This window comes from Verticillium dahliae, genomic scaffold, assembly GCF_000150675.1.
Source record: "Verticillium dahliae VdLs.17 supercont1.8 genomic scaffold, whole genome shotgun sequence".
Lineage (NCBI taxonomy): Eukaryota > Fungi > Ascomycota > Sordariomycetes > Glomerellales > Plectosphaerellaceae > Verticillium > Verticillium dahliae.
This window is the reverse complement of record NW_009276927.1, coordinates 1-21,997: the sequence shown is the minus strand read 5'-3', so window position 1 is coordinate 21,997 and position 21,997 is coordinate 1. Positions and strand designations below refer to the sequence as shown.

At 49.5% G+C, this 21,997-nt stretch overlaps 5 protein-coding genes across 5 annotated transcripts; 1 reads left to right on the top strand and 4 right to left on the bottom strand.

Moving 5' to 3' along the window:
* Positions 1-307: 307 nt before the first annotated feature.
* On the top strand, positions 308-2,065 carry VDAG_04563 (uncharacterized protein; the record flags this gene model as incomplete). Its single annotated transcript, XM_009654167.1, has 3 exons — positions 308-404; positions 471-1,103; positions 1,170-2,065. The coding sequence occupies 3 exons, from the start codon at positions 308-310 to the stop codon at positions 2,063-2,065; spliced, it is 1,626 nt and encodes a 541-aa protein (XP_009652462.1).
* A 915-nt stretch (positions 2,066-2,980) lies between these two features.
* On the bottom strand, positions 2,981-5,463 carry VDAG_04562 (myb-like DNA-binding protein). The gene has a single exon (XM_009654166.1). It carries the CDS (start codon positions 4,848-4,850, stop codon positions 3,936-3,938), a length of 915 nt encoding a protein of 304 aa, XP_009652461.1. The 5' UTR covers positions 4,851-5,463; the 3' UTR covers positions 2,981-3,935.
* A 3,341-nt stretch (positions 5,464-8,804) lies between these two features.
* Positions 8,805-14,210, bottom strand: VDAG_04561 (UDP-N-acetylglucosamine-peptide N-acetylglucosaminyltransferase). Its single transcript, XM_009654165.1, has 4 exons — positions 12,463-14,210; positions 10,471-12,408; positions 9,793-10,402; positions 8,805-9,737 (listed from the first exon to the last, which is right to left on the bottom strand). Exons 1-4 carry the CDS (start codon positions 13,920-13,922, stop codon positions 9,105-9,107), a joined length of 4,641 nt encoding a protein of 1,546 aa, XP_009652460.1. The 5' UTR covers positions 13,923-14,210; the 3' UTR covers positions 8,805-9,104.
* Positions 14,211-15,033: 823 nt separating this feature from the next.
* VDAG_04560 (60S ribosomal protein L12) lies at positions 15,034-16,181 on the bottom strand. The gene is made up of 5 exons (XM_009654164.1): positions 16,073-16,181; positions 15,966-15,999; positions 15,784-15,904; positions 15,386-15,710; positions 15,034-15,320 (listed from the first exon to the last, which is right to left on the bottom strand). The coding sequence occupies exons 1-5, from the start codon at positions 16,074-16,076 to the stop codon at positions 15,307-15,309; spliced, it is 498 nt and encodes a 165-aa protein (XP_009652459.1). The 5' UTR covers positions 16,077-16,181; the 3' UTR covers positions 15,034-15,306.
* A 409-nt stretch (positions 16,182-16,590) lies between these two features.
* VDAG_04559 (transport protein SEC23) lies at positions 16,591-19,263 on the bottom strand (the record flags this gene model as incomplete). The annotated part of the gene is made up of 7 exons (XM_009654163.1): positions 16,591-16,615; positions 16,670-16,857; positions 16,929-18,026; positions 18,091-18,567; positions 18,632-18,926; positions 18,981-19,111; positions 19,171-19,263. 7 exons carry the CDS (start codon positions 19,261-19,263, stop codon positions 16,591-16,593), a joined length of 2,307 nt encoding a protein of 768 aa, XP_009652458.1.
* Positions 19,264-21,997: the final 2,734 nt, after the last annotated feature.

The window sequence follows — 21,997 nt, the reverse complement described above, 5'->3', positions numbered from 1 at the left end:
CTGCCATTGCTGTTTCATTGTTGCTCGTCTGTCACGGCAGGTGCAAAGCGTTAGAAGCATCATATGGTCTGCCTGCCAGGCCGCACTTTCCTCATCAGACAAGAAGTCGAGTTTTGTAATGTCTCCTACACGCCTCCTGCCCGCGCCCGAGTCCACCTTCGTTCGAGCCTGCGGAATCGACAGTCTCTACAGGCTGTCTTCGTTTTACCATCCTTGAAAACAATGTGATAGACGCAAACAATTTTCCTGTAGATGAGATCCCCTTTGGTCATCAAGGATTGCTGTGGCCTCCAAATTCTAGGACACAATGTCTGCTCTAGACTGGTTCCGACCCTGGCAACACTCCGGCGCTCATGAGCCAAGTAGGAACACTTGCACGTCCGACAACAGCAACTCAACGGCAGGTGCGTGCGAAGCCCGCCGACAAGCGACGACAAGCTTGTGCAATGGTGTCTCGTCTCTGAACATAGACCAAGAAAGAATGCTGAGGGCAGAACGAGCTTCGCACAAGGCGCGTCTTCCGCAAGCCCCTGCGGCTCTCGAAGAAATCGTCGACGACAGGGCACACGCCTGGCATCACCCAACCCTTGATCAGACTGTTGACATCCTATACACCATTATGATGACGAAATCGGTCTCAACACCGCTCCCGGTAGAGTTCGACCCACATGTTCGACATCTACTCGAAGGATTTTCGGGATTACAAACCTCCCTACACGAGACACAGCAATTGCTTGAAGAGGAGACTGAAACAAAAAGAAGAAGCTTGGACGAGTTCACGACAATGTCAATAGATTGGGGGAAGAAGGAGAGCGATTACAAGGCTGAAATCCGCCGGCTTGAGTTGCTCTTGGCCCGAGCTGCCCCCGAAGGTGTTGCGGCTGTTGTGCTTGCGAGATCCGGGAGCGTTGTGGATCGCAGCCTGGCCGAGTCAAGGCGGTTCAAGGCACGCATTCGTGACTTGACGGACGGCGCAGAGGATGATCCTATGCCCTCTCAGCATGCTCAAGCAGGCGCTGATGTCGAACATGGCGATGTCTGTTGCCCTAATGAAACAAGACTTCCAAGGAAGCCTCAGCGATTCGCATCACATCGCTCAATTTGTAAGTGAAATACAAACACGCCTGTTTGGACCGTTACTTTATAACAACTAACATGAGCCTGCTCAGTGACTATTCGGCAAGACTTGACCCCGGACGCCGATGTCATCAGCAGTGAGCGGCTTCGCCGCCACAGCCTGCGCCGGAGACCTGGCCAGAGACGACGTGCCGCGACGTCTGTCGTTAATGTGGGCAGTAGTTCACAAGAGCCTGAACTGCATCTGGGCCGCCGGGATGCAAACTCTAAACATCCAAAACCTGGGCTATGTCTGGGTCCGGGCACCGCGAAGCTTGACGACTTCTTACGTTCTCGCCTAAGCGATCACCTCGCGGCCGGTTCAGTGGCACTTTACTCATATTCGACGGATAAATTCGATGATTCGGACCGCGGCGAAGACGAGGACATCACGGAGATACACCATCGCCGCATTTTCTCATTCCAAGCTGGCGATGACAGGCTCCCGATGGTCAGCCACCGCTATACATCTCCAAGGAAACAATGCTACGACAATTCCGTCATCGATAGGCACAATGCAAGCACGACCTCTCTTTCAATGAGCCCAGGGAAACATTTACAGGGCGAACAAGTTGGGGAAGTGGCTGAGTCGACTGGATACTCGTCAAACGAAATGATCCCCGAGGAGAACACAGTCAGCAGCACTTACAGAAGAACACTGGCCTCTAACGGCAGTGACGTTCACGAGCAAACCCCAACTGAGAAGATTTCCTGCCAGGGCCTTGTCATGGCTCCCTGCAAGAACTTCAGATCTCCGCAATACCGCAATAGATCCACCAGCTTGCCCGAAGACATACGTGAGACTACCGGACGCAGCTCTCGGAGCGGTCGAAAGATCGCGGCACATACGATCTCTGAAGCATGTCAGAGATTGGCTCTACTGGACGTCGGCAGACAGTCCGGGGAACGGCCGAGCGTGAGCCGTAGCAGTGCAGCCTACACACAGTGATCGGTCTTGGGCACAAGCAAACACTGGACGGTATTTGACTTCGGCCAATTTGGTTGTCAAACAGCATCTAGGTAGAAGCCTAGCGCTGGTCATTGCGGGGCTGGGGGTCGGTCTGGTTGGAAGGAGGCGATGAACTCTACCACCAGCCAACACTCTAAAAACAAGCCAACTGAGTTATCGTTACACGAATCGGGGCATGATATTGACCCCCGAGGCTTGTGGAGAAGTATGAGTGGTCGGAAGCTGTGACGTTCAATAACTGAGCATCCGCATTACAAACGCCAGTTCAGCAAAAACCCAACATGCAAGCGGAGGTGCGAAGTGGCGTAGAGAAGGTTCAACTAGGGTGGCAAGCGCCTTGCAAAGAAAGTGGCAGACGTAAAATATCGATACCATGCCCCAACGGATGAAGGATGTAGTAGAAATGCAAGGCCGGATAACTGGATGGTAGGCGACTTCTGTTTTGGTGGGAAATGCTAGGGGATCTAGGTACCTAAGCACCACGTCTGCCACTTTTTTTGCAGGGCGCTTGGGTGGCAATCATCTTCTGGCAGCTTCCGTTGCTTATAGCTCACCGAAATTGCCAGCCACCTTTCTTCGTGACTTATTGCATTAACGAGTAGAATAAAAGGGGATAAATCTTTGGCCGACAGTGTCTATGCTGCTGCCGCCCAATGGAACAGTCGACGTAGGCGGCCAGTCCTAGCACAAGACCAGTAGATACCTATACCGATGCTGTCATGACCGTAAGTGGAGTATGCAACGAAAGTAAGGAGGGCTACGGCATTGGCATGGCCAAAGCCACTGTGGTCGCCCTGTGCAAGTCCTGCATTCGATTCTATTTATCTCTCCCTTTGCTTGCAGTTGGAACGGGTCAGGCAAGCACAGGCACCGAAGACGGAAGTTTCTAAAGTATTGGGGGCTCCACAGTTCGATGCCAGACGCGGTAGTCAACATAGACATCTGAATCCATACTTGAGTGTTGAACTGCAACAGACAAGGGAAGCCTTGAATCTGGAGGGAAGGTTAGACTGCGTGATTCGTACCAAATTCTATCCCTGATGTGTGTAAGTGGAACAAGCAGATGTATCGGAGCGCCATGGTGACGAGCCATTACCGGAACAATAACCCCCACCCCCACCTTTTTACCTTGCCGCTGCCAGTCTTGTCATGCCCGAGAAAGATCGGCTGGGCTAATCGGTCCATCCCTGTGTCATCACGACAAACGCGTCATTCACGGCGAAACCGCTGCGCTTCGTGGTCTAGACCCAGCCAAACCCAAGATACATCCTGCAGCACAACGTTGTCTGTTTTCAGCCCTGTGCCCGACGCAACCTTAGGTATCGATGCAGCAGAATTCAAGACAGTCCAATACACCACTGCTGCAACAGGTGGGTGAGCTTTTGGATTGCACCATTCACCATCTTCAGAGGCTACCGAACCTTCTTGCTACTTCACACCAAACCACAAATGGCTTGTTCGACGTCTATTTTGTTGCGCTGTAGCTTGCGTTCAGCCCTAACTGAAGAGCATGAGCAAGTGTTGAGCCTGCGATGCTTGTAATCACTCGTCTATTCGGCATCGCCTGATTTTATGCAACCTCTGGCAACGCCCGAAATGTCTCGTCAGTGCCAGCAACGAACTCTATTGTTCGTGGTCCAACATCGTGTACATCCTTGAATTGCCGTCTACCTTTACATTCCATGCGGACTGACCTTGCTCCCCGTGAGCAGTCGCGTGAACTGGCCATCGATGCCACGAAAGGGGTATCCTTAAACAAAATTGCGTGCCGCCTGCAACTATGAACATACTCTCGCATATCCAATACATACCCAACGAAAAGCCACTGATCGACTAGCATCAACAGAACTTAACGGTTGACAAGCTGATCTACAGTCATCCGTGAGTCCCTGTCTTCGACCGTGCCAAAAAATCTTCTGGACGAACGGTGATCCTCTGTTGGGGAACATGGTGCTGTAGGCAAATGAGAAGAACGCGCTGGCAGGTATGTGCCTGCAATGGTCACATCTCTGCTCTCCCCGGCTGTGTGAAGCAGCGAACCAACACCCGGCAGGGAGCGGGGAAGCGAGTCATAAGTAACGGCAGTTCGGAGAGGCGGTAGTTGTACTGGGGGGGAGACGCGTGTGTAGTGTTCGCGAGGCGATGTCGTGTAGCTTGATCCCGAATCTGACAGTGCAGTGTTATCAGCATCAAGTGCGTCGCTCCTGGGCGAGGCTGTTGAGCTTGGTGAGGGAAGAGATGAGCCATGCTGATGGCGTGAGTAGTTCCCAGAGCTGTGCGCAGGCGATGTTGGCGAAGATAGGTATTGAGTAGTAGAAGCATGTGGCATTGAACTAGGCCCGGGGTGAAGCGTGAGAGAGGGGCGATGTTGGTAGGGTCTTGGTGAAGAATATCGGCCGTCTTCATAGCTGGGTCGAGGGTGTGTGCCTCTTCTGCGGTCATGGCGTCTCCGACGGTTTTGGTTCCCATTCCACCAGTTCTTCACTGCGTTGTCGCTTCTTCCGGAAAGTCTTCGAGCGATTTCTGCCCACCGTTTGCCGAGCTCATTGACAAGGATTTCAATCTGTACACCCTCCTCGGCTGTAATGGGCTCGTGGTTGAGGGTTGGTTTCAAATTCTGGTGAAAGCGTTCTCTGCACTGCTTGGGTGTCCTGGTGCCTAGGGTTTGAGCAATTCGAACCCAGTTAAGAGGACCCTGCTCACTAACGAGCTGCATCAGACATGCATCCTCGTGTTGGGACCACGGACCCCTCCTTTGCGCCATGGTCATACACGAAGGCGGTTCTCGAGGATGAGTGATCGAGATCCGTGAAGTCGAGTGTGCCGAAGTGATCGTGTAACCTGACGAGTTGGCAGATTATTCGAATGATGGGATGCGAATGGCAGACCGATTCAACTCTGTGTCTGAATTGTGATAATAAATCTGTAGGGCTGGACTAAGCAGCTCTTTGACTTGCTCGAAGAACAGTCGGGTACGCAATTGGGTTCGAGTCTGCAGGGCAGCGGGATGAAGTGGGAGTCGCAATGTTAGAGGAGAGCAACTTCGGAATGACCTTGGTAGGGGTGGACCCGGACACAGCGCCAGGAGATGAAGCAGTCAGCCAAGTCAAAGATTGATCGAGTCCAGTGTTGTGACTGAGTTGACTGGGTGGTCGAGAGAAGCGCGTTAACTTAGGCCAGGAAGTATCGCTGGCGTCGAGTTTCAAAGAAAAAAAAAAGATAGACAGCTCAATGATATCGTCTGTTCAGATGTGGTGCTTATCTAAATCAACGCGGAGGCGTGGCGAGGTGGGTGGCCGGGAGTTAAGAAGGAGGATGGGAGTTTTTGTAAACCTACACAGTCCCTCAGTGTATCGAGTCCGCAACTCCCGATGAGCAGCATGCATCGAGACCAAGCGCTTCCAGCCATTCATGGCCGCGGCGCTGTTGATGGAAACAGAGGCTCGGTTCCGGAAGGGGGGGACCAGAGAGGTGGGGGAGAAAGGGGGGGGGGTGCGTCCACGCAAGGCGCCATGGAGATGGCCCCATCAGAGAGATCTCTACTACCGCCGAATTGGGCTACATGCACCATGTCCGAGGTAGTGCTAGCCCGGAATAAGTGGTCTGAGAGAGGCTTGCGGTATTGAGGCTTGAGGCTCGAGCCGCGAGGACTGCCCATGCCAGACTTGACCGGGGGTGACGAGACAGAGCGCTCCAGGCAGGAAAGTTCTGCTGGCGGCATAGATAGCAACCGGGGTAGCCCTAGTCGCTGGGGGGTCGACTGCGTGGCGCATGGCGCTGAGGTCTCAATTGTGTGTGTGTTCAGGCTTCCAGACTGTTTGTTCATTCATCCGTGACCAGGGCCTTGCCGTGCGGCATGTAAATTGGGATGGCGTGGGAATGCTACTGACTCGGCACGCCTGCCCACCAGCCTGTGTTTTTCACTCTTCGTCCTAATCCGTCAAGACATACCAAGCAAATGACAAAACAGGTGAATTGACGGGTGTTACGTCGTGCCAAGTGATCGTCCGCAACGGCCATTCCGTTCCCAGGATCGAGTTACTGATGGGCTACTTGCAGATCGCTGCCAGGGACCCATGTTACAGGCCATATCCTGCCCCGCTCCCCGGTTTGTTTGCATCTTCACGCGTGGGATCGTACCAGGGGCCACCTTGTGGTTGAAGAAGCAAAGTATTGATTCAGGCGACATGGAATCGCGATCCGCCTCTACCTGTCTATTCGCGCGACCGGACATATCGAGCTAGATGACTTTGACCACTTCACATTTTCTGCTCCAGTCGCATCTATCGGCAATCCATCTCGGCGGGCTTGGTTCGATTCGCTTCGGGACACCAGAATGCAGGGGCTTGAGCTGTCGCATTGCTAGGCCAGGGGTGCCACCGCCATTGACAAGCTGAAAATCCCGGCAACGCCCACAAGACAGCTAGCGGTTGCAGCGATCATGGGGGGTTGACAGAGTGATCTGGCAATGCGCGTTGCAAGGGCAGTCAGCCTCGAGAACGATGGAGTACTCCAGCTTGGGCGACATTTCGGCACTGATGCTGTGAGGTCGATCTGCGCCCCAGCTGGCAATATGATAATATTCGGAAGGATGTACCTCGATTGATCTAGAGAGAGGATCAGCCGCTGGAACTGCCAACAGTGCGATGGGCCGCACCCGTCGCGACACGAATGCAAAGGCGTAGTGACGACAACCCACCACATGTACTTCTCTCGGTTCTAGTGCCCAATACAGAATAAAATCGAGCGATGCCCGATGACAAGCTGGGAGCGGCAGGGGTACACGAAGGGATGATGGACGGTACCGGTTGATCGTGGACAGTTGGTGAACGATGAACACAACGAGTGCGGGTGGGGCCCCCGATCGACTATTGCTGGACCGAGCGTTTTCAGCGTGCGCTTGGCCCCTTGGTCTGGCCAGGGCCCCATTTCCTGCATTCGTACTTTTCACACGATGGCGATTAGTACCGGGCGGACCAGGAACTGCGACAGGCAGAGACAGGGGGCAGGCATCACTCCCACATTCGAACACCATCGTGTGACTACCTTAGGTACCGGGTTTGCTGAGTTGACTGACCGGATTTATCTCGAAGTTAGGTAGGTAGGTACAGTGCATGACGAGGCAACTTTGCGGGCGGACACCTGAAACCATGCAATTAACTCTTGTCCAGTCGCTTTGCCCTCCGCAGCTGATGTTTCCCATCAACAGGATTTACGGCCTTCTCATCCGTCTCGCTTACTTGGTCTGCTGTCTCACGAACATTACATTATTGTCAACATGATACATTTTCAGTAGAGTGTAATCTTAAGGGGAAAGGCGGGCGCCCCAAACTTCATCCCTTGCCCTACCATACTAATGCTGTGTCTGGCCTTCAGCTGACGAGCTACCCCAAATAGCCTTGAGTGTCCAAGGCTCTTGGGTGAGGTGTGATCTCAGACTGAAGGCCGCGATGGCAGGGAAGGTCCCCGCTCGCGACCCCTGTCCCGCGTGCGCTGATCGCCCGACGGGAGGCTTCGCGAGCCAGCCAGCTGGGACTTACGGACCCAGTATGCAGTGTAACAAGATGCCTTAAGGTTCATCCATACCACGCGCTCAACGTTGTGTGCAAGCCCTGGTCATGTTGCATTGAGGCGGCCCCTATGGATGGCCCAGGGCCTACCTTAACTCTGACACATGCTCGCCTTTGACTATGGTCCATCCGCTCCATCCACCACTGTCATCGGTTTTCCTGTTTGCGTACTGGAAAGCAGTTGCTCTCGACAGAGTCGGTTGATGGGGTGCTCGTGCGACCGCCACCTGTAAGAAGGAAAGAAACATCTTGGCAAGAGATACTGAGCCAGCATATAAGTGCTGAGATTGGGGGGACATTGTTTTCTGTCCCACACTGAACCACATAGTACGGCTGATGGACGAGGTGGATTGCCAACGGTTCTCGTAGCAGCCAAGCCGACGCACAGCGACAATTCACTGTCACTGGAGCGCCCGAGAACGTTCGGGACCCACTCTACGCTTCGGTCCCGTTAAACGCCACCAGAAAAAGCAACGTCTGCTAGTGCAGCTAGTCCTTAATCACCTAAGGTAGGTTAGCACACCAATACAGCTCCCCTCAGCCAACTTCCCCCACCTGCTTTCCAACTATCCACTACGCCACACCCTACATTGCTAGGCATCATGCAGTGGAAGTCCAAATGGCTCGATCCAAATCTTGACTAGACCCATCTCGGAGATGTTTCGCGAACCTGACGGGAAAGGGGTCTGAATGAAAGACCGTACTGTCACGCAGGTAGCCCAGGCCCAGTTGCTTGGGTCCGCCCCTAGTTCCAGCCGCGCCACGCGACAGAGCGCCAGCTGAGCATGGCCACCCCTCACACCAATGCAGCGACTTGCCGCCATTAATGGAGCATCCCGGAAGTTGGCCATCCAAGAACTGTGACCGCGTTGGACTGGCACACTGCGACGGTCAACGTGCGTATGTCGAGCCAGTCGTCCCGCTGCACGCGCTATTGGCCCTCGTACGAGCCGTTGTTCTGTGCCATTCTCCTGGGTCGAGCTCGAGTCTAGACCCCGTCGCCTGCCTCGTGTCTTCCCCTTGATCCTCTGCAAGTCGACTCGTGCCGCATGACTCGTGTCTTGGACTGGTCTCGAACCCACAACTGTGCGATGTGGCCTCAATGGTATTTGCAGGCAAGTCGGCTGCCAATGTCATGACCTTGGAAATTCTTTCGGAGAAGCTCGAGTCTGCTAGCGTGGATTCGCGGCATCGCTGGGATCTCACCTCTCACAAACGTGAGGAAAGAGGGTCCGGGGTATTATACATGTGGAAGAAAACAAAAAGACGACGGAAACAAAGGAGAAAAAGACGTCACCGTAACACGAGCCCGAAAAACAGGAAATGCACGCACGCTTCCTTGAGCACAAGGTACCCAGTCCCGTCTCCCATGGCCTATTCGAGCAGGATATACTCGACGTCCAAGAAATGAATGTCCCTTGCCCAAGTCGTACTCAGTTGGTGAAGCTTTACAGATAGATATCACCATCCTCACCGGCGACCCATCTTCGCCACGCCTCCTGGTAAGCCAATTCAAGGTCAGCCACCCACCTTCGGGTATCAAAAAGGGCACAACTCCATTTGCTCCTCCACAGAAGGTATCGTAATTCAGCCAAGCGGCCCGCTCCTTCGCCATACTCTTTACTTCCATTGTACGCCAGACTGCTGGCCAACCGTATCGCCAATGATTCGTATTCTTCGTCGCTCGATGCTATCAGCTCCTGAGCGGCGCGTTGCCCTTCGGGACCCTTGGGTAGGGCGCCCTTGAGGATGGAGGCGGCCATCCGAGAGCACATCTTGAATGAGTAGCGCGGAAATGTCAAGAGTGGAGTGCTTGACCATAACACATCGGCTGCTGTTGTGTGGGCGTTGCACTCTGGTGTGTCGAGGAAGAGGTCGCATACTCTTGCTCGAGCAATATGAAGATGTTTGGGCGCAACATCTGTAAAGATGATGCGGCTGGCTACTTCTGCCCCAGCCCATGCCTTTGCCGTCCTCTTGAGATTTGTCTCGCCTAGTTCAGGGAAGCGGAGCAACCAGAGCACCGCTTTGGGCACACGAGAAAGGATGCGTAGCCAGGAGCGGAAAGTGCTTGGATCAATCTGTCGCCGTTGTCAGTGTTTTCCTTTCTAATGTAGCGGCTTTCGGTGTTCGCACCTTGTAAAGCTGATTGAAATTGCCCAAGATGACAGTGTCGTCTGAAAAACTGGGGAAAAGTTCCTTGCGCATTTGCCATCGACGGCGTTGTTCATCTTCCCATGACAAATGACGCTCTTCCGGACTGCAAGATTGGGCGTGGTCACAGCAGAAAAAGGTGTCGCGACAAAATATGACGTTTTCGGAGTAAATCCAGTCGCCAGTCGCTTCTTCGGTCTGATCTTGAAACACATCTGGAACATGAAGGTTTCCCCTCCATGGACGGAGGGTGCTAGGCGGGATCGCGGTTGTGTCCGCTAAAATGTAATCACACCACTCTGCGCCCAATGTTCCAGCGAAGCCCATAAAAGACATCTGGATGGGAGCTGGCCTCGCGGCGAATATCTCGTTTCGGGCACCTCTAGTATACCCGTTCAGATTAACAAGTATGTGGATTTCATCTGCCACAATCTGTTCAATGATGCGATCCGACGGCCAGCTGCTTGCATCTCGGAAAACAGGTGCCTCGCGCTCAATCTGCAGACGGTGGACGGAGCCATCACTTGCAGTGGTTGCATAGCAGAAGGCTTTGACTTTGGTTTTTTCATGGAAGCCAAACACAGATTGCATGCTAGCGAAATATTTGGTCAGAAAGACGAAATACTTGGTAAATGACAACGTTGCGGGTGAAAAGCTTACAGGTGAGCAAGGGGATGGTTGTTGAAGTCAGACGAAACATAACCAACGTTGAGTTGAGGCGATGGTGGAGGAGGGGGTCGATAGACAGAGCGTGGCAGCCAGGGCGCCCGTAATGTCGAGCATGAGATTCTCAATGCATTGCGCTGCGATATCATGCGTACATCTTGGGCGGTCAAGGGACATGTAAATGTGTGAAATGGGAGAACGGTCGGTGCGGAGGGAACTGTAAGAGCAGGCGGCAACATCGGCCGGTTGTAAGTTGATCTGGTTGTCAGATCGAGGATATATGTGTCGCAGTACCACCGTCGCATAACCGCTTTTGTAGACCGCTCGACAAAGCGCAGAATGCGCGAGCCTTCCCACTGGTTCCGAGACCATGATCGAAGACCAGAAGTGATTTTGAATGCGTCGTCTGCAGCAAAGGCTTGCGCATGTTGCAACTGTGAAACGAAGATCGTAAGATATTCTTCTGGAAGCGCACCGATACCCCAAGTCGATGCCTCCTCGAGTTGCTTCCGCACAATGTCGACCACTTTCTTCGTTAGGCCACTCGCTTGACGCTGGACCGCAGCATCCACGAGCATACCGTCGTCGTCAACATGCCATCGATCGTATTGGTTTTCGGGCAACAGCAAGCCTCCTCGTCCTCTCCAGTCACACACCGAATTCAGTGCCGTGAATAATCCGCACACAGCTTCTGCGAAGTCGGGATTCGAAAGTACTGCCCGCTTGTAGTATGCGATGGCATCGCTAGTGCGGCCTCGATCCTTGACGGCATTGGCCAAGTTTGTCAGGGCGATGTCAAATGTACCATCGCACGAGACAGCTTGTTCGTACATCTGGATAGCCAAATCCAACTGGCCGATATCCTTAAGCAGACTTCCAAGATTGGTGTGGAGGTGAACATGTTTTGGATCTAACGATAGACCGTAATTGTAGTAAGACAGGGCAAGCGCGAGGCCACTCCCCGGCAAGATACCGGGTATGCCCGACGCCTGCAGTCTATTCGATACCATGAATTGTGAGGCCGCGCTGGGGGCTTGTTGCACACTGGCAAGAAGGATGCCGACATTGTTCGCCGTTGAAGGGCTTTCTTGCAAAGAAAGAGACAAATAGTAGAGTGCGAGGATGTCGTTAATGCTGGAGGGACGCTGGTTAAGCACCGAACTACCCGCTGCGCTTGACATGGTGTCCTGGTAGATCTTGGCAAGCGACAACAATGAGTTGCTTGTTGTTTGTATAGCTGCCCGCCTCGGACCTCCGTTTGGTACACAAACAAGGCCTGGCAACTTGCCGCGCCCGGGGAAAACAAGACCGGCAGTATTCCGTGCTCTCTCGGGTGGTAAAAGAAGAGGAGGCAAAGTGTCCGTGTTCGGGATGCCTTGCGTTGCTGGCGCCCATTGACCAGGGGAGAGGACTGACTGGACTCTAAACACTAGGTCCCGGACGCATACAAATTGCCGTCCAGCACTGATTAAGACTGCTTCCTCGAAAGATCGCGATGCCCTCTCAACTTCTTTGAGACTATACAGCATAGTGCCCTTGGCGTGCACGAGGGCAAGCATCCGGCCGTTTTCGGCTGCTGGTATGGCATAACCGCTGGATCCAAACCCTGACGACTTTCCGTCTGCATTCTCAGACAACGTGAGGGAAGATGTTCGGGTCTGGCTGTCGCTGGATTCAGAGTTTCTTGCCAATTTTGAATCGAGTTCTCTTGAATGGCTTGTGACGGCCGGCAGCTTCAAGGACCGCTGGACAAAGTCAATGATCCTGACAGCTTCCCGGCCCCGCTTCTTGTAAAGCAAGCCAACGAGGTGTTCAGCAGCCTCTATGAACTGCGGGCGTATCCTGATAGCTTGGAGCCAAAGCTGTTCGGCTTCTTCCTGTCGGTTCAGGCAGAAGAGCGTCGCTGCCTTGTTCGACATAGCCTCTACATTGCTGCCGAAAAGTTAGCGCCATGCGAATGCAGTCTTTCAGTAGCGATGTACACACTTGGCGTTAAGCTCAATGATTCGACTGAACCAGTCCGAGGCGTCTTCGAAGCGATCAAGCCCATAAAGTAGACACCCTCCAAGCATCATTCCGTCTATCCATTTCCAACTGCTTTGTTCACAGAGGTGTGTCAGAGTCTCTAATGAAGCATTCGCGCTTGACGATGGCGAGCCCTTGTGTATCTCCATAGGCAAAGCATGGCACGGCGTCATGGCTGTTGGAACGACAGGGGCATGCTTAGGACCGGCATCCCACTCAACTGGAGGTGTACCGACGAAAGACATGTTCGCAGGTGGAAACCGCGTCGCCCTCGTTCTCGTATTCATGAAAGATTGCTCGGTGGCGTGGGCTGGCCCCCTTAGAGCTATGTTGGGGTCCCAAGTCTTTGGCTTCGATGGCTTTGGATAGACAAGCAGTTTTGACAGCGCGCTAGAGCTCAGAGACGAAGGGCCAGCCTTCCGCATATGATGAAGTTGCGTTAGCAAATCCATGTAAGCACGATATGCCTGAAGCAATGTCTTCTCTCTAAAATGAGAGGCCGTGGACATATCAGGCTGGAAAGAATTGAATCCTATAGCTAGAGACTCCACAGCAGGATAGGACGTTTGCAACAAGGATGGTGGGTATCCAAGATCATTGCGAGGCGGCATAGATCCAAAGTCTCGGCGTTCGCTGCGATCTGGACGGCTGTCTATATAATCGGAGACATGGGGCGCACCCAGACAGCCAGCTCTGGCGGTCAAGGTGTCGTACGGAGGTTGTGGCTGGGCACTATACCAAGTTGACCACCGTTCCGGTCCATTGCTGATATCAAACGGGGCTCCGTGAAAGCGCGGTGTGCTAGGATCGGCCGAGTAGCGTCTGTGTTGTTGGAAATCGAGCAGAGAAGATCGCGGGCATTGTGTGATAGAAGCCGGCTGTACGGCATCGAAAGTGTGACTGTCGCACACTTGTGAAGTAAGCCCATTCGCGCGCTGGCTCGACGGATAAGCGGAGTATATATTGGGGCCCATTTGCGGCCGGGAGGTTACCGAAGCAGCCGGCGGAGCTGATAGTATCATATGCTTCAACGGTGGAGGGCCTTGGGCAAGCTGCGTTGGAGAGCCATCGTAGCCGGCATACAAGGTCCCGTTTGGAGTCTTGCGTCGAAGCTGGTATTCATTCTGATCAGCGACATAGGATGGAAGCGAGAGTCTGGCTGTGCGATGGTAGATAGGATGGCCGGGCTGCAAATTCCGAATGGGAATGGCTTTTGCGAGTTCTTTCGAAGACCGAAAAGATATGGGGTCTCTTGATGACTGTGGAAGCTGGTCGCCTGAGGGGCTGCTCGGATTTTGGCGGCTGTAATGCGAGGGAACTGCTTGGTGGTTTGATTGGGGATGCACCTTATGGTGCACCTGAACCAGAGGCAACATGGGTTGTGACGGCGGGCTTTGCAGGGAAAGGTTCTGGGTGGACATCGGAATGAGGAAGTCGAATCGAGAAGAAGGAGATGGGCGCGACCAGCAATGTCGTGTTCCCGACTCCGAGCGTTCGTTCTGTCATTGCCTGATGATCAATCAAAGCATGGCTGAAACGGCCGCTGACTGCGTCTAGAGGATCATGTCGGCGGCGGCAACGCCAGCGCCAAGACAACTGCGTGCCAAATAATGTGCGATGACACAGTGACGTTAGGTTTCCGCGATTTGGCTTGATGCTAAGTTTCGGCCTCATATATGGCGATGATGATCTTTGTTGTGCGGTAGCGCGATCAGTATCTATCAAGAAAGCATTCGGCGTTTTCAAGAGGGGGTCGTAAGTAATCAGTTGCTGCAGGTATACTACGGTGACAAAACACTGCCTCCCCAATGTGATATCAACGTGCAGGTGCTATAGCTAAGGTACCAGGTACCTAAGCACGCTACTGCCGTCGGCCACGGGGTGGGGCCAAAGCCTTCCGCTCAGCTTCGTACTTAAGTCAGCAACCTTCAGACTTCGGCTGCGTGGCACGTGGGTCAGTGGTCAATGGCGCACGTCACAATTTGTATTCATCTATGGGGTGATCTACACAAGATTGTGATATGAAGTTGATTGCAGAAAACAACACTGGAAAGAGCGCTACCTGATGAAATCACCTTGCATGGGTTTTACATGAGGTAGTTGACAAGCCAGGCGTCAGAGGTCGTTCCTCGGCGTCCGGTATCGACAGGAATGGTGGGAGAGGAGACCTACATGGTCGAAATGCCGGACAACCATCGCTTGCGAACACACTCAGCAACTCACCGTGACGGGTGGAACAATCCGAGCCTCCAGTCTTCACGCATTGTAGCTCACGACAGGGGGTGGCTATCTATTGAAACAAGAAAGCGGCGGAGGACGCTGGCTACACAAGTTTGGCTGCACGATGCGATGGTTATTCGATGAACATCTTGCCATGCCTTCGTAGCGACTCATGAGCCCAAATCACATCAAAAGTTCTAGGTGTTGCATCAAGTTGCCATCAGACGGCATCAACGCCGTTGGGCTGCGGACCTTGGAAGAAGGGTAGCAACAGTCCGTGATACTGGTTCAGAGCGGATGCGCGATCCCTCCTTTTCGCAGAATCGTGTGCAGGCTGGAAACACATTCCAGTATTGCACAAGTATTCATTGTTGCCCAGATGACGTGCCCTTAAGGCGTCGATAAGCCAAAGGGGCACAGTCAATCGGTTCGCATGTTGTTTCAGAACGTGGTAGCTCATGGGCACCCGGTCATGAAGGGTCGGGAACTTTATTGAGAAGATATGAGTCCGCCGAAGGACTCTTCCGAACCATTCCCCGTAACTCCAGAGTCGTGCGGAATTCATCGTTGGTCAAAGGGGTACTCTTACTCCTCGGGCACTGCAATTATGTTAGTTCGCTGCTCATCCACCGATTGGCTCATTTATGCCGAAAGAGGGACTTACCATCGAGCTCACCAGCCTCAATGGCATCGGTAATTGCCCTTGGGCTCTTACCATCAACCTGGCATCCTACACTGAAGGCAGTGCCCAGAACCTCCTTGACGGTACCCTCGAGAGACTTGGAGAAAGACTTGTGGCGCATTGTGCGGGCGATCTCGACGATCTCGTCGAAGGGAACAGACTTGGAGTGCTTGATGTTCTTCTCCTTCTTGCGATCACGGGGAGGCTCCTTCAGGGCGCGAATGATCAGGGAAGAGGCAGTGGGCACAACAGAGACAGCGGCCTGACGGTTCTGGATAGTGAGCTTGACCGTGACGCGGAGGCCCTTCTGTAGGTAGTCCAATGGATCAGCGGCTATCCTGCAGCGACACGACTGCTCTGCAAGTAAGAATCTAACATACCCAGTCGCCAGTAGCCTTGGCGATATCTTCTCCGACCTTCTTGGGCGAGAGGCCAAGAGGACCGATCTTGGGAGCCAGCGCGGATGAAGCGCCGACCTCACCACCGGTGGCCCGGAGGTGGCTGTATTAATGCCAATGTCAGAAGTTGTGCTGGGTCATTTGCGACTGTCCTGGGTACTAACATGATCTTGATCTCGTTGGGGTCGATCTTGGGAGCTAAACGAGCCCATCGTCAGCTGCTGAACAAGAACCTTGTAACATTGCTGTTCCAATGATGAGGAGAACTTACGCATGATGGCTACTATCGACCTGGTCTGGGGTGATGGAGGAAGGGTAATGAAGAAAAGCCTGAGCGAGTCCTAAAGGAAAAAATTATGACTGAGATCTGCCCTCTTTCTGCTGGGTGGATAGTTGGTGCGTGGAAACCCTAGGAATTTGCGGGGCTCGCCTGGCACATTGACAGGGGGCTCTTGCCAGTTGGGGGGGAGGGGGGGGGGGGACGGCCTGATCACGTGCTAATTGTCCTCACAGCTTGAACTGCCCATGCCCATGTTGCCGCTATTACGGTACTACTTACGCTTCTGGATGAGTGCGTGCTGTATGTTGCATATTACCCACCTAACCAGGTAAATGAGAGTCTTCGGAGCCGCATGATTCACTGGTCATTATCATCACGGACAACATTTTCCCGACATTACAAGGAATGAAATTGGGTGTCTCGATTTATCATCTGTACTGCATGCTGTTCAGATACACATTCATCTCCGCTTGATCGCACAGCCCGAAGCAAATTAGTGCCGCTGACAGCTAATTAGTGCCGCTGACAGCAAGTCTGTAACGATACTTGTTAGGGAGCCGGAAGTCAATCAACTATGGTGGGACTTACTTCATTAGGTGATCCATGAATGTTTGCAGAGAAACATCGTCGGTGAAAATGGTTTGGGCAGTCTGGGCACCAACACCACCGTAGGCTCCAGACGTATGTGTTGTCGAAGGGTTGAGCTTGGACAGCAGGAATCGCGCCTGGGAGCCGCCAGCGTCACAAACGATGAAGCGCGGCAATGGGAATCTGTCCTGGATAAGATCCTGCTTTTTGTCAGTGCCATGGCCTAGTGCGCCCGGGTTGTGTGCATCTGCAAACTTACCCTGGCGTCCTCCTTTGGCTGCTCCAGTAACCCTGCAAAGTTCTCGTACCCTTCCTGATCCTGATAGCCTGCCTTACGCCATTCGGCGACTGTCTCGCCGTGGAAGATGAGGATGTGGAAGAAAGTATCCAGCAAAAGGATGTGGGTTGCCTGGATGGATGTTGAGTCTAAAAGCACAGGCTGGCCCCCGTCTTGGTCAAAGGTGTAAGAGTCCAGGGTGGGCTGAATCATAACCAGTGAGTTGCTGACATCCTCGTGGTTGAGGACGTGGCGGTAAAATGCGGTCTCGTCAGGAGAGTTGTTGAAGACCTGCAGGAATTGACTCCTTCTCAGATGGAACATGAACTGAGGGTATAATGTGAAGTTCTTTTCCAGGCGGAATGAAGAAGGGTCGTCCTTACGATAATCGGCAAAGCGTGAACAAAGCCTGATGAGCATTCTGTCGACCCACCGAAGCACATCCGGGCCATCGTCAACTTCAGATTTGAACACGGCAATTCGGGACATGAGAACCGCCGCAGCTTCTTGATCGAACGACTGCGCAATTGCTGGGTCTCCAGCGGGGCCACTGAGGTTCCGAGCGATGGTCGTTACCCGAAGATGGAACTGACCGGACGCATGCTGGTAGTACGTGAGGAACTGAATCATGGCCTTTTGCGGCGCTTGCTGGTGTTGCGTTGGTCCCCCCTGGCTTGCGATTTCGAAATAGACACCGTAACTCGCACTAGGATCAATTCCGCACATTTTCCAGGAGCACGTGTTGCCAATGCCACACTCAGTCTCACCGACAGATGTCGACTTCTTGTTCAGTGATACTGCATGGCCAATCAGGCCAGTGACCTTGAGTTCCTTGGTGGTGAGAACCTCCAGGACGCCGTTGAAGCCCATGACCAGGTTATCGTCGCCGTCTTTTTCGAACACCCGGTTGAAGGACTGCTTGAACATGGACGAAGTAAAGCTGTCGGTTAGAATCATATGACCTCCCGTGGAATTGCAAAGACCCTTCATCTCAAGCAAGCCGACCTGATCCAGACATCCGGCAAATATGTCGATGATATGGCCGTTGTGTGCGGTCCGCTTCGCTAGTGTATCGTAGAACTACGTAAGAGTCAGCGCTTATTGCAGCAACGATAGCATGAATCCATAGACCACAGATACATACCTTGAGCGCCTTTTTGTAGTACTTGATGTTGTCTCGATCAATGTCGTGGTGAGATCTAATAGGCTCCCTCAGTTCGGGTCCAACTACCATACCGGGTCCCTCCGTCGCTGGACCGCCAGCGAATAGCATGATGCGACCGCCAGCATTTTGGAAAGATGACTCGAGAAGCCCTACAGCCACGCTGAGCGCTACTCCACTGCACCTCAGGCTTCGACGGTCATTCGCAACCGGCCATGGATCCTTCTGTAGCTGCTCGAGGGCTTTCGTGAGCTGAAACTCGCACTGCGAGACAGGTAGCAGAAACCTGGAGGCGGGCCCGCTAGGAGTTGGGCGGCCAGGCTGCTGTGGCATGCCAGGTCTGGCCGCAGGCGACAGCAAACCGAGCATCTCCTGGACTTGTTTTGCTGTATAATCTTTGCTCCCTCGGAAAACATACGATTTGGCACATTCATTGTAGCCGATCTCATGGACTTGGGCCTGCATACACGTCAGTATAATACCTTATTGTCATGCATATTGAATGCAGCGATTGACTGCCTACCATAGTGCCATAGGTAATCAAGCCAACCAGCGCATTCTGAGGCAGCTCTGCTAGACTCATAACAAGTGACTCCTTCAGGGCAGAGAGACTGTCGTCTTCTTGACATGTGTCAACAACATAGAGAAAAATTGGAGGGCTCGGGGCAGGGCGTGAGAGCCTGTACTCGATCGTGGTGTTCGAGGGATGGAGCTCGGGAGGTATCGCGTTCTGTGTAATGTCCTTATAGTGAGGTGGGAGGGGGTTGCGCGACAGGCAGAACGGGCAGATCCATAGTCGAGCTCGAACATCGACAGAGCTAGGGACGCCACTTCAGCCATTTTGGTCTTCTGAAACTGGGCCAAAAACCTACCAGAACGGATTCAAAACGGAGCGGCAAGGCTGCTTGCAAGTGACAGGCTCAAAATGCAGCAAAGGCGTCTCTGGTTTTTCCTTGAGTGGTGTATAGAGAGCTCCAATGGGTACCACGAGTCTAGATGCCTCCTATTGCACTTCTTAGAGCACATATTACTAGCGGACGTCATCACATGGAGGACACTAACCATGCGTGTGCTTGGGAGGACGTTCCAGCTAAGCCTCACCCCATCGCGGTCTTCTACCTCGCTCCATTGTTCTTTGAGTGTGTCGTAATCCATGGTGGACATCAAGAAAGGCGCACTTGGAAATGCCGTGATTGACTTGATGGGTAGGTTGTCAACCCTTCGTGTTGTGGTGGAGTATCGTTGATACCCAGAAGGAAGGCTCGAAGGAGATGGGGATGTCCTGCGGCAGCAAGCACTTGAACCACGACTTCGTATTGGACTGAGGACGAAGGGGTCGAGAACGGTTGCAACCTTGCCTAGGTAGGTGTGAAGATGGAATGGTCAATAACCATAGTTCAGGACAGCTGTACTTAGCCCCACATATGGGAGCTCTCACATCGGGTGGCCCAAGCTCACACAAAGTCAGAAAACGGTAGTAGTTGCATGAGTAACATATACCTATAATCGGGTAGCCCGTATGTGCACTATAGACTATCCCTTTATACCTGAGTTCGGTCCTAATATCAAATTATATTCCTAGAATTTATAAGCTAAAATAGTGGAATAATATCTTATAACTAAATTATTACTATAAGCCTATAAAATAAAATAAACCCTTATTATAAGGAGTTAAGTATTAGGAACTTAACCCTGAAATATACTATTATGGATATTTAATAATAGGCCTAATTTTAAAAGAGAAATCGAGGCTATACTTTATAGCTTTAATAAATTAAAGTTAATATAATAGCTTATTTATTAAGAGGGCTTTACTACTTATATAAACCCTAATCTAGTACTTCCACTATATTTATAAGCTCTAAATAGGTAGAGTATCTAATATGAGGCTTATAATACTTAATTCTTAATTATCTAATACTATCTCTAAGTTACTACTACCTATATAAGTTAGATATACCTATCTACTTTAGCGATTATATAAGCTATAGTTTATATACTCCTAAGAGTAGTAGATCCTAGATATCCTAGATATCCTAGATATTACTATCCTAATTATAGGGTTCCCTAATATTAATTTAATACTAGCTCTTCTTTTCTTTATAAATAGAATAGCTATAAGAACTAATATTAGGAGCTATTGCTAAGGTTAATAGCCGCTTTAAGCGCTTATAATTCTCTAGTCTCTAGTACATTAGATCTACTCGTCTAGCCTTAAAGTAAATAACCTAATAATAGGAAATAGTAAGAAGTAATAAAAAGTAATAGGAAATAATAAGGAAAAATATAGCTTAAATCCCCTATTCCTATAAATTATAAGGAGTTAGACGTTAGGAACCTAACCCCTATTCATATTATCGTAGATAATTCAGCGATAAGCCTAAGTTAAAAGGAGAAATCGAGGCTATACTCGATAGCCTCGATAAATTAAAGTTAATATAATAGCTTACTAATTATTCGCTAATCTAATTACTTTCCTTAATCTAAGCCCTTAGCTTAATACCTTTATATTCTTTAACTTCTATAATCTATAATTAGATTAAGCTAAGTAATAGATTAATTAAAGTATATTAGAATTTAAAAACGAACTATTTATTATAATAGATATTACTTTAAAAATAAATTAATAAGAATATTATTAAAATTATCGAGGAATAGCTATAATAAGAAGATTACGCTTAAATTAAGATCTTCTTTAGAAAACTATTATTAAAGTATTAATAAATAAATAATTTAAATTAAATTATAAATATAAGTCCTTTAAGCTTTAATCTATAAACTCTATAAATAAAGATATAAGAATAACCTCTTAATTTAATATTTTATTAAATATATTTTTATTATAAAGAATTATAATAAATTATTTATTTATAATTATAAAATATTCGAAGAGGATATTATTATTATTTAAATTAATAATTAATTTATTATAATTAAGGCTAGAAACGCTTTCTAATTTAATATAAATATAGCGTAAATCGTAAAATAATTAATAATAAAATTTATTTATATTTTATAAATAATATAATAAAATTATATTTAGAACCTTAAAATAATCTATAAAGAAGACTTTAATAAAGATAATATAAATATTTATTAAAAAGATTTCTAAAATCTTATAAAATAAGAATATTTATTAAAAGATTTATAAAACTTAATTTATTAAGAAGAATTATATTTATTCTATTTTTAAGGAAATAAAGATATTTCCTTTTTTATCTTCTTTAATTATTAAGAGAATATTTATTAATTATTTAATAAAAGTATAGATTATAATAAAGAATATATTTTTAAATATTTCTAATAATTCCTTTATTTTATAAAGAATAAATTAATAGAATATTATATTTTTATTAAGGATATTAAAATAATTATATATAAAGCTTAATAAATATAAAATATTAATAAATTATAGAATAAATAATAAGAAAATAAGAAATAAATTTATTCTTAATTAACTTAAAGTAAACTTTATAATACTACCTTTAATTATAAAGCCTTAAAGAGAGAAGCTTTATAGGATTAATCGTTAATAAAGCGAGGTCGTTCCTTTTATTATAATAGAAATATTATATTAAAATAAATAAGAAACTTAAACGCTTATTCTATAAGAATATTATTAAATAATTAAAATATTACCTTTATATTATTATTTAATATATATTTCTATTATAATAAGCTAAGGTATTAAATATAGAATTATATTTAGCTTAAACTATAAAAGCTAAAAGTTATAATTATTAATATTTAATTATTTAAATTTAAGGGTATTTAGATAATAGAACTTTTAGAAAACGATTTAATATAAATTTTAATTTAAAGAGTATTATATTAAAAATAAATATTAGGAAAATGATAAAAGTATTAACGATTATTATTTAATAAAGTA